The sequence below is a fragment of the Myxocyprinus asiaticus genome, chromosome 3 (assembly GCF_019703515.2).
Source record: "Myxocyprinus asiaticus isolate MX2 ecotype Aquarium Trade chromosome 3, UBuf_Myxa_2, whole genome shotgun sequence".
In the NCBI taxonomy this organism is placed as follows: Eukaryota; Metazoa; Chordata; class Actinopteri; order Cypriniformes; family Catostomidae; genus Myxocyprinus; species Myxocyprinus asiaticus.
The window spans coordinates 1,224,679-1,236,893 of NC_059346.1; the positions used below are offsets into that span (position 1 = coordinate 1,224,679).

Genomic DNA, 12,215 nt, shown 5'->3' on the forward strand with positions numbered 1-12,215 from the left:
TTCAAATATTGTTTTATAAAAACTAAACTACAAAAACTACATGCATCAAAATCCAATGTACAGAAATAGTCGGGCTCACCGTATATCTGCATTATTCCATCCACCTCACTCTGTAGATATTGAAATCGGCATCTGCCATTGATAAACCCATATCAGTCGACCAGGATTAGTTTCCATAGACGGTACCAATATTTTGTTAGGAGTAACGTAATACCTTTGAAAGTAACATTATCAAACACTGTTGGAGAATTCTCCTAAAAGTCCCATCTGAGAGTGTTTTGGCAGCAGAGCTGGAAGCTGAATGTGTTGTAAACTGAGAATGTAATGTTTGTGTTGTGTGTTTGTACAGATCGTGTGTTGAATCGGGCGTGCTGGACGAGTCGTCTCTGGTGCAGACAGACGCTTGTGCTCTGAGTTCTGAAGATCAGGAGCTGCTCAAAGCGTATCATCACAGCTTTGATGACGAGAGAGTCGATCTGGACCTCATCCTACATCTGCTCTTTAACATCTCCCAGAGCTCTAATGAGGGTTTGACCAATACATATATTCACGTGTTTACATTTTATTTCATAGATCTCATCAGGATTGTGTTCACGGCGATTGAACATATTTTTGTCCCAAATTCCTATTATCGCAGTGCGAAAAAATTGCATTCATTTTACTGTAAAATGCCCAGATATTTCACTTTTGAGTTTGTTTGTAATTCTTATCATTCTCGATGATTATTCGCATTAGATTAGTGTTACGTTAATGCAGTGTTGTTTATTTAATGTTAAGGAATAGTTCTGGCATTACTTATCCTCATGTCTCTCCAAACCCATATGACTTTCTTTCTTATGTGGAACACAAAAGGAATTTTTCTTTACATCTTCAGACATCTTTTCACCATTTATTGAATGTGAATAGAGACTCCCAAGTTCCACAAAGGCCAAAAAATACACATTTTATTAATAGTTGAATTTTTTTTGAATTTTTTCAAATTACAATATTGAAAATGTTTCACATTACAGTATGCTGAACTGTCATGAAAATAATGTCACAATGCAAAAACCTTAATGGCAAAAAATAAACGTAATTTTCTTTAAGCAATATAGACCATTTCAAGAACGTAGACAATAACAAAGGAATTAGAATGCTACTGCATATGTCTGGCCCTGAAACATTTCCGGTAGCTGCATTTTTATAACCCTGAACTGTCAAAATAAAATGACTAGCATGTCCATTTAGAGTCTAACTGAATATAAAGAATGAGGTGTCATTACTGGAGCCTTTAAATGAGAATCTGAGTCAAAAAATGTCTCAAAGAACATCAAACGTTTAGTGACTTATCCAGATGCGTTGTTGATACGGAGCATTTCTGTGCGAGAGAGGCAATGAAATTGTATCGTTGTTTAGATGCTCACAATGATTTCCTCAGTGGGGAGATTGGGAATATTGGATCACTCCTGTTATTACTATTATTATTATTATTATTTTCACAATGTATTGCTGTGGCTAGATAGAGTCCCCCAGCCACTGGGGGTTGCATCAGGAAGGTCATCTGGTGTAAAACCTCTGTCAAGCCAAATATGCGGATCACGGATTGGCCGCTGTGGCGAGAAGTAGAAAATGGCTGTGGCTAGATATTGATCATTCCTGTTGTTATTTATGCACAAATTAACACATTACACACAGCACAGTAAGGTAAACTCTTTTAAAGGGTTTGAAGACTTCCAAATATTTCTTATCTTGTGGCTCCATCTAGTGGACAAAATTGGTACTAAATCCTACATCTGTTCTTCACTGTTGAATTTGTTTTTCCATAAATTATAGCACCCCCTAGCATCATAAATTGATGAAATTTTGCACGTGACCTCAGAATGTTCTGTTGTCCATTTTAGGTTTTGTTCTGTTTGAATGCATGCTGCATGAGTCTGTTTGTTTGTAGCCTGCTAGCCTGCTTAGCATTGCTTATTCCTTTACGCTCATCATTTTATCCTTTGACATTTTACCACGTGCTTCGTTTTTTTTCCCACTTTTCTACTGTTTCAACTGCGTGTATATTACCACGTGCACCCGTTTTTTTTTTTCGTTTTTTTTCGCTTGTCTACATCTCGCATTTCGACTGCATGCATTTGTTTTCTCCACTGTTTTAAACGGATTATTGCATCAATTTCAAACATCTGCTGATCAGGAATCAACACAACAACAGCAAACAATTGTGTGAGGGATTCACATAGATCTCAAACCCTCGCCGCTCAAGAACAACCATAACAACAACAACAATTGTGGTAAGTCATGGCATCCGCTCATGTTATTGCTTCCTGCATCACATGCCACATGTTTACTATAGCTTCTTACTATTTACTTGTGATAAATATAAGGAATTAGTCTGGCTGACGGAGAAGGTTAATGAGTTAGAGACATGCATCCGAATGCTAGTGGAGGTCAGTGAGAGAGAGAAATCGGTAGATACTGTTTCGGATGCTGGTAGTACAGCAAGCAACACACACACTTTGGTTCCGGCTGTAGAGCCCCCACAGCAGGGCGTTTGGGTGATGTCTCGGCGGCACACTCGCTCAGCAAAGCGACACCACTCTCCTGTTCCTGTTAGGGTTTCCAATCGATTCTCCCCACTTAGTGCTGCACCCACTGAGAATCATAATGAAAGAACCCTAATAATTGGTGATTCTATTATAAGGAATGTGGAAATAGAGACTCCAGCCACTATTGTTAAATGCATTTCAAGTGCCAGAGCATCTGACATCAGATCAAATTTATAAGTGCTGGCTTATGCTAAACATAGATTTTCTAAAATTGTTATTCATGTCGGCACTAACGACGTCTGGCTTCACCAGACGGAGATCACTAAAGATAATGTTAAAGAGGTGTGTGAACTTGCAAAAATAATGTTAGACACTGTAATATGCTCTGGCCTCCTCCCTGATCGTCATGGTGATGAGGTTTATAGTATATTAGTGTCACTGAAAGGCTGGATGTCTGAGTGGTGTCCGGAGAATAACATAGGATTTATAGACAATTGGAAGAGTTTTTGGGGTAGACCTGACCTGCTAAAAAGAGATGGACTCCATCCCTCCAGGGAAGGTGCCACTCTCCTCTCTAGTAATTTGGCTCATAGATTTAATAGTGATAGTATGTGACTAACTGGGGCCCAGGTCAGGAAGCAGACAAACTGGTTAATCCGATCGTCTGCTAGCTGCCTTGAGATGTCACACAGGTCACATAAACTACAACACATAGAGACTGTATCACCTATATATCATATAGAGACTGTGTCTGTTCCCTGAAATACCAAACACAAAACTCTCACTAAATTATTTTGTAAAAATATGACTAATGGTAAAACTTGAAAATAACAAAATAAATTGAAGATAAACATCATATAAAGATAGGGCTACTAAACATTAGATCTCTTTCTACCAAAGCACTATTTGTAAATTAAATTATTACAGATCGTATTTTGGATGCGCTCTGTTTGACTGAAACCTGGCTTAAACCGGATGAATATATTAGTTTAAATGAATCTATTCCCCCAGGTTATTGTTATAAACATGAGCCTCGTCTGAAGCCGTATTTCTGATTTCCACATGGAGTTGATATTGATACTATAGAAATTCCACCACAGAGTGATGACATCTCAGATCACTACATCATTTCTTGTATGCTGCGATCAGCTAATGACAGTATCTCATAATTTTCCTCATGAGCAACTTAAATCTTTCACTGTCATAGGTCATAAGAGCTAATAAAACTTATCGAAACATCAAAAGCCACATCATGTATGTTAGATCCAATACCAACTAAGCTCTTAAAAGAGGTTTTCTCTGTAATCTCAGAACCTCTTCTTAATATTATTAACTCCTCACTATCCTTAGGACATGTCCCAAGAAACTTTAGAATGACAGTTATCAAACCACTTAAGAAGCTACAGCTTGATCCTGGAGAATTGGCTAATTACAGACTGATTGCAAATCTCCTGTTTATGTCGAAAATACTAGAAAAGGTAGTGTCCTCCCAACTATGTTCATTTCTACAGAGAAATAGTATATATGAACAATTCCAGTCAGGATTTATGCCCCATCACAGTACAGAGACTGCACTTATCAGTTACAAATGACTTGCTCTTATCATCTGATCGCAGCTATTTTTCTCTTCTAGTGCTTTTAGATCTTTGTGCTGCCTTCGACACGATAGATCACAACATTCTCTTGAATAGGCTGGAGAATTATGTTGACATTAGTGGACTTGCATTAGCATGGTTTAGGTCCTATTTTTCAGACTGCTACCACTTTGTCTGTGTAAACGAGGAATTGTCAAATCATACAAAAGTTAAATATGGAGTGCCACAGGGATCAGTTTTAGGGCCTCTGCTTTTCTCCATATATATGCTTCTCCTGGGAGATATTATCAGGAATCGTGGAATAAGTTTCCACTGTTATGCTGACAATACCCAACATTATATTTCTTCGAAACCCAACAAAATTTCACAATTCTCCAAATTAGCAGAGTGTATCAATGAAATAAAAGATTGGATGGCCAGAAATTTCCTTCTACTCAATTCTGACAAAACAGAGTTACTAATGATTGGACCAAAAACCTCTAAAAATAAGCCGCTAAAATATAATTTGTCTCTCGATGAATGTACTGTTACATCGTCTTCTACAGCGAGGAACTAAGGTGTTATATTTGATACCAGTCTGTCCTTTGAAAATCAAATTTCCAGTGTTTGTAGAACAGCATTCTTCCACCTTAGAAATATTGCTAAATTACGACACATGCTCTCTGTTGCTGATGCCGAAAAACTAATTCATGCGTTCATGACCTCAAGACTAGATTATTGTAATGCGTTACTGGGAGGATGTCCAGCAAGGTCAATAAATAAACTTCAATTGGTTCTAAATGCAGCAGCCAGAGTGCTGACTAGAACCAAGAAATATGATCATATTAGCCCCATTTTATCATCGTTACACTGGCTACCTGTTAAATTTCATATTAATTTAAAAATTCTGTTAACTACGTACAAAGCTTTGAATCTATGAGTCTAGCTTTGCAGTACTTAAGTGACCTTCTACCACACTATATTCCATCACGTTCATTACGATCACAAAATTCTGGCCTGTTAATAGTTCCTAGAATATCAAAATCCACAAAAGGGGATAGATCCTTTTCATATTTGGCTCCTAAACTATGGAAGAGTCTCCCTAACACTGCTCGGGATGCAGACACACTCAGTTTAAGTCTAGACTAAAGACTCATCTATTTAGCCAGACATACACCTAATTTATCCTTCAACTCACAATTAGCCTGCTTTAGTTAGGTCTGTCAGAACCAGAAACATTTGTCATGTTCTGTAATTAATATTATTCTATTTGTTTCCCTGTCTCAACCTCGGATTCATATCCCGAGGTTACCAGAACTGGCCACTGCCTGAACATTGGATTTAGTATGAACCTCACCGAACCTCACCGAAATGAGCTGCCGGTTGAACTGCGATGCACCTCACTGATCTCTGCCTGCATCACCTTTGTCTATTGATGGACTACACTCTTATAATGGAATACATAGACTATCATTTAATTGCCAACAAAAGCCTTCATCAGCCAACTAACAAAGGACGATGCATCTGTGTGAACTTCTGCAGTTAATCCAGGATACATTTCAAAGACATTAGTCATTAATCTTACAGTTCATACAAAATCTTTGTTTAAACACTGACCCTTAACACTTACTTAGTTTAATCATTTTAACCCATGACTTGCACTATACATAAGTAATATTGTCATTATATTCATGTTGTTTAGTCAGAGGGGAACTGGCCCCCACAGTGAGTCTGGTTTCTCTCAAGGTTATTTTTCTCCATTAATCAACATCTTATGTAGTTTTGTGTTCCTCACCACAGCCGCCTTCAGCTTGCTCACTGGGGTTATAAATATAATTATTATTTAATTATTTAATTAATTAATTTCATTGACAATTTACAATCATATTTAGTCAAACTACACAATGGTGACTTTATAGATATTACAGTTAAATTTTTCTGTTAATGCATGATTTTCTGTAAAGCTGCTTTGAAATGTGTGTTGTGAAAAGTACTATACAAATAAAAATGTCTGGACCTGACTTGAATCTTGTGCTCACAAGATGTAGGTAAATTAGTCATAATACGCCACGCTCAAAAACTTACTGGCTTATATGTTCCAAACGATTTGGCAAATCAAAATTCTTTTGATACATTTTTGCCAGGAAGGTCTGTAGATGATGTATACTACATTTCGTGCGAATCAGATAAACGGCTTCGGACAAGTTTGAAAAAGTATGTTTTTCAAAAAAGTCAAATAGGAAGAAAAGTTTTATTGCAGATATGAAAGTCAATGCGACCGTATGATTTGGGTTTTATTCTAACCTATATGGTTCTGGAGTTATTAGCTAAAATGTGAATTAGCTTATTATTGCGCCAACTTGTGACCGATTCTCACAAAATTCAATATACAGCTTCCTGTATACACCCTGCTTGTGTATAATAAGATCCGTGACCATCGGCCATTCACAATTCAAGTTATTAGGTGCTGAAACTTGATTGGCCGCTGACGGCCATTTGTGTTGATTTGTAGAATTGATATTTTAAGGATAAGTTGGCACTTGAACTAAAGGAGATGCATATTTAATTTGAACTTTGTCAGTCAAATGGCTGCGGTGTAATGACACTTTTTTGTAGTGCCCCCTATGGGCAGAATTGAACAAACATTTCCGTGCATCCTCAACATGGCCTGATGACTACGAGTACCAGGTTTTGTTATGTTTGCCTATGCGTTGTGTAGATATTGGCCAATGAATCAAATCGCGTTCCAACGAAGGAGTTGTATTATCGCTAATATCTTCGGAACGATTTGACGTAACAAAATTCTTTTGATATCATTTTGTCAAGAGGGCCCGTAGGTGACGCATACCAAATTTTGTGCGAATCGGACAAACAGTCAAGGAGGAAAAAAGTAGGTTTTTCAGAAAATTCAAAATGGCAGAAAATGTTTATAGATAGAAATGAAATGAGATATACGGGCTCAACTCAAAGAATCAGAGGAAAAAAATAATTTTGATTTTAGCCCTTATGGTTCCGGAGTTATTCGCGAAAAGGTGAAATTGCTTATTGCGCCAACTAGTGTTGGTTGGGGGTGTGTGCGCGCGCCTGGGTAGTGGGGGGGATTTGGGGTCACCCTGCCAAATATGGTGTCTCCAGCACTTACAGTTTTTGTAGCCTATATATTTTAGGGCAGAAAAAGAAGAATAAATATTGCTGATTTGACAGGAAAGATACTGTGGAACCCTCACTCTAACTCAAACCCTAACTGCCTTTAGAGGGCTGACGGCATATTCACTGTTCTCTTACGAAGTCATTGATGTTTTATTGTAGGTTAATTTAATATTAAAACCACCTCAGCTGCAAGTTTAAAGTTAATCCATAACTGAGATTTAAATCAGAGTTTAAAGTGGGCCTAATGGAGCAACAGGATTAAAGTTCATTCAGATTTACAGTACTGTGAAATTTAAATCAGGATTTAAATGTAACCTTGATTATTTTTAAACAAAGTTTAAAGTTTGGTGCAACAGAATTATCAGATAAACCTTGATTTAATCTCAATTTAAGGTTAAGTCTGGTTGGTGCTCAAGATATGGATTAATTAATCATAACAGGCCATACCCAAAAACCTATCGGCTAATATCTTCTGAACAATTTACCAAATCAAAATTATTTTATTAACTTTTTGTCAGGAATGTCTGTAGATAATGTATACAAAGTTTTGTGCCAATCGGGCAGACAGCCTAGGACGATTTCGAAAAAGTAGGTTTTTCAAAAACATCTAAATGGAAGAAATGTTTTTTGTGGAAATGGAAATTCATGTGACCACATGATTTGGAGACAGTGATGGATTCACAGAAATATTTTATTTTTATTTTTTATCCCATATGGTTCTAGAGTTAATTCAACTGTTTTGAGCACAGTTGCACAATTAGGATTTTCTTAAGTTATAGTGCCCCCTAGCATAAAAAATGAACGAAATTCGGAGTATTACCTCAGAGTGTTCTCTTGTCTATGTGTACACAGATTTGAAAATGGCTGTCACAAGATACAGGTTAATTAGTCATTATAGGCCATGCCCCAAAACATATTTGCTTATATCTTCGGACAGATATGACGTATCAAAATTATTTTTATAACGTTTTGTCAGGACGGTCTGTAAATTATGTATACCAAGTTTCGTGAGTATTGGGCAAACAGCCTAGGATGAGTTAGAAAAAGTAGGTTTTTCGAATAAATCGAAATTGGAGAAAACGTTTCTTGCGGAAATTGAAATTCAAGTGACCATCTTATTTGGGGGCACTGGTGGATTCAGAGAAGATTCATTTTTTTTTTATTGTAGCCTATACGGTTCCAGAGTTATTAGCAAAAAACACGAATTTCGGCCATTTTTGTACATTTGTTGAATCGATTTTTTTTAAGAATATGTTAGCATTTGAACCAAAGATGATGCATATGTAATTGGAACTTTGTTGCTCAAATGGTTGCAAATTTAGTTGTAGCGCCCCCTAGGGGTGGAATTGTACAAAAATTTGCTGACATCTTCTAAACGTCCTGTTGACTATGTGCACCGAGTTTGGTTACATTTGGAGTTTGTGTTGAGTAGATATTGATCAGTTACTCAAATCACGTTAAACCGAAGGAATTGTGTCGTTAATATCTTCGGAACAATTTGACATATCAGAATTCTTTTAACAATCATGCCACGCTCCAAATCACTGAGATCACATTTTTTTCCCCATTCTGATGGTTGATGTGAACATTAACTGAGGCTTCTGACCCGTATCTGCATGATTTTATGCACTGCACTGCTGCCACACGATTGGCTATTTAGATAATCGCATGGATGATTGTTGGTGTCAGACGGGCTGGTTTGAGTATTTCTGGGATTTTCACACACAACAGTCTCTAGAATTTACTCAGAATGGTGCCAAAAACAAAAAACATCCAGTGAGCGGCAGTTCTGTGGACGGAAATGTCTTGTTGATGAGAGAGGTCAGCAGAGAATGGCCAGACTGGTTTGAACTGATAAAGTCTACGGTAACTCAGATAACCACTCTGTACAATTGTGCTGAGAAGAGTATCATCTCTGAATGCTATTCTGAGATGCGGGTTGGCGCTGTTTTGCCGGCACGAGGGGGACCTACACAATATTAGGCAGGTGCTTTTAATGATGTGGCTGATTTGTGTATACATTTTGTAGGTCTTGACTCAAGAATTCAGAGGAAAAAAGAATTTTGATTCTAGCTCATACGTTTGCAGAGATATGAGCCAAAACATAAGTGTTTATTATAGCGCCACCTAGGGTCAGATGGGTGTGCATGTGTGCGCCTGAATAGTGGGGGGATTTGGGACCATCTTGTCACGTTTGGTGTCTCCACGACTTACAATCTCTGATGCCCAGACACTTTTAGGGCAGAAAAAGAAAAATAAGAAAATCTTAACTAATACAATAGGATCCAGCAGCTTTGGTGCTTGGCCCCCTAATGACTTGCAGAGCTTCATTCATTATAATGGGAGTGATAGACACTTTTAGAGCTCTACCTCCCAAGCTTACAATAATTTGGCATAAATTTCGGTCATCTACCAGAGATAAGATGTGTGCTACTGTCGTTAATAGTGCACTTAAACATCCATCATGCATGCGTTTGTCGCTGCTTTTTCAGAGATCTAAAAACTATAATTTCTGTTAGTTCCAGGCATCCAGGGAGCATTGGGCCACCGAACAACATGGTCCACATTTTAATAATGTCATTTTATGAAAATCGTGTTAAAGAGGGGGCCTGGGTAGCTCAGTGGTAAAGACGCTGGCTACCACCCCTGGAGTTTGCTAGTTCGAATCCCAGGGTGTGCTGAGTGACTCCAGCCAGGTCTCCTAGGCAACCAAATTGGCCCGGTTGCTATGGAGGGTAGAGTCACATGGGGTAACCTCCTCATGATCGCTATAATGTGGTTCGTTCTCGGTGGGGCGCGTGGTGAGTTGAGTGTGGTTGCCGCGGTGGATGGCGTGAAGCCTCCAATGTCTCCGTGGCGACGCGCTCAACAAGCCACATGATGAGATTCGCGGGTTGACGATCTCAGACACGGAGGCAACTGGGATTCGTCCTCCGCCACCCGGACCGAGGCGAATCGCTACGTGACCACGAGGACTTAAAAGCACATTGGGAATTGGCCATTCCAAATTGGGAGAAAAAAAAAGAAAAAAGAAAATCGTGTTAGTCACCGAACGAAGTGCCTCCCACTGTTGTTTTAAATGAGGGTGTGTTCCATTCAGAAGTGATGATCCCTATGCCCTATTCCCTTCGAAGAGCTTTGAAAGTATAAAAATTGTGGGGCTCAAAAATGAGGGTCATACAGAACTTTTTAAGTCATTTATATTGGAAATTCAGTTTGAAGCGATCTAACAGCATGACCAGCAGTGTAAGCGCAGCGTAGTTCTAGCGGGAAGACTAGCAGCTGTACATCATCGCAGCCAATCATATGTAAGCCATTGCTTTATAAGTCTGCTCACAATCTATCACATTGCTGTTTCAGTGTGCTAACACGGCAACCTCCACCACCTCACCACCATCAGTTGAGTCCCGTCCTGCACGGGGGTAGACTCCTCGCCCCGCCTCCTATCACCGGCAGGATATGACGGTTCCGAGTACAATTCATCGGACAGCCAGACGGGGCTTAAGCCAATGAGAGACATTACATTTCTGTTTTATATTCATCAAATAAATGTCAACTTAAATTTCACTCAAGTCTGCGAGTCTTCCTGATAGAATGATTGTTCTCCCTTCAAAGTGCCCTTCGGAGGTTGATTTTTCCCATTTGGAACGCAGTCAGAGTTCGAAAACTAGCAGGAAATTTTTTTAAGGAACAAAAAGACATCACTTCCTTAAACAATCTTGAAATGGTCTATACAGTATATACAGTATATTTCTTGACGGGTTTCATGAGATTCATTTTGATCATTTAAAACGTTTTTCTTTTATGTTGTAACAAACATAATGAAACATGTATTTTTGTTATGTTCAGGTGCAGTGTTGATATTCCTGCCAGGATATGATGAGATCGTCACTCTTCGAGATCGCATTGTCTTTGATGATAAAAGATTTACTGACCAGCAGCAAAGGTTTGTAGTTTCTGTGTGCACCTTCCTGTTATAGACATCATGAAACGACACTTGCAACACATATTTAACGTCTCTAATGTGATGCATTTCTAAATGAAAACAGAATATTTAGTGGGAAATAATCATGGGTCAGGCTTGATTCGGGATTTGATCGTGTGAAACATGTTAGGCTATGATATTACTGGTTAATATTATTTTGCCCCACCCATGTAGTGGCATAAGCAAAGATAAGTCTTTTCATAGGTGTAGAAAGTTATTAAATTTTAATGAAAGGTTTTGAAACAAATATTTAATTTCTTGATAATAACATGCTGAATCGTTTACAACAAGACCAGAAACATTTATTGAGGGCATTTTCATTTCGTTTTAGAGAGGGCTTTTTCAGTGTTACCAGGCTGACAAAACGTTATCTATTCTTTCTTTTTCTTGATTCATTAGGTGCCTAGCACTGGAAGTGCATAGGCACCTATTGTATCGGTTTTCTTCATATTATTATTATTATTATTATTATTATTATTATTCTGGCAGGGAGTCTATGGCAGCCCATAGAAACCTTTGGAGGAAAGTTGTGAAATTTGGCACATTGATAGAGAACACCATGAACTATAACTGACCGGAATATGGCGTCTCTAAACCATACCCTGTAGCGCCACCAGCATTTCAAAGTTGCACTTGTGTTTGTGCTTATAGCTTTTGAACCCTAAGGCCTTGAATCAAAATTCTGCCCAACTAGATTTTCCTCTATTTTGAATTTTCCAACAAACCTACTTTTTCGAACAACACACGTCATATGCCCGATTTGCACTAAATTTGTTGTGTATCATCTAGGGACAATGTGGACAAAAAGTCATCAAAAACTATTTGATCGACCAAACCGTTCTTAAATAACGCTTCAATGAATTTGACTGCAATCACGCCAAAATGGACGTGAGGCTGTGTCTTTGCAACGCTTTGGCGTATTGACACGAAACTTGGTATATGGCATAGCCATCATGACTTGAGGGTACCTGCAGCGTTTCA

At 38.3% G+C, this 12,215-nt stretch overlaps 1 protein-coding gene across 2 annotated transcripts in view; it reads left to right on the forward strand.

Annotated features, from left to right (window-relative positions):
- LOC127423119 (3'-5' RNA helicase YTHDC2) overlaps positions 1-12,215 on the forward strand; it is a 76,859-nt gene that overhangs the window by 28,752 nt on the left and 35,892 nt on the right. For both annotated transcript variants that reach the window (XM_051667202.1, XM_051667193.1), the window contains exons 14-15: positions 350-528; positions 11,099-11,195. In XM_051667202.1, coding sequence (XP_051523162.1) covers positions 350-528; positions 11,099-11,195 — 276 coding nt within the window. The remainder of the gene's footprint in view (positions 1-349; positions 529-11,098; positions 11,196-12,215) is intronic.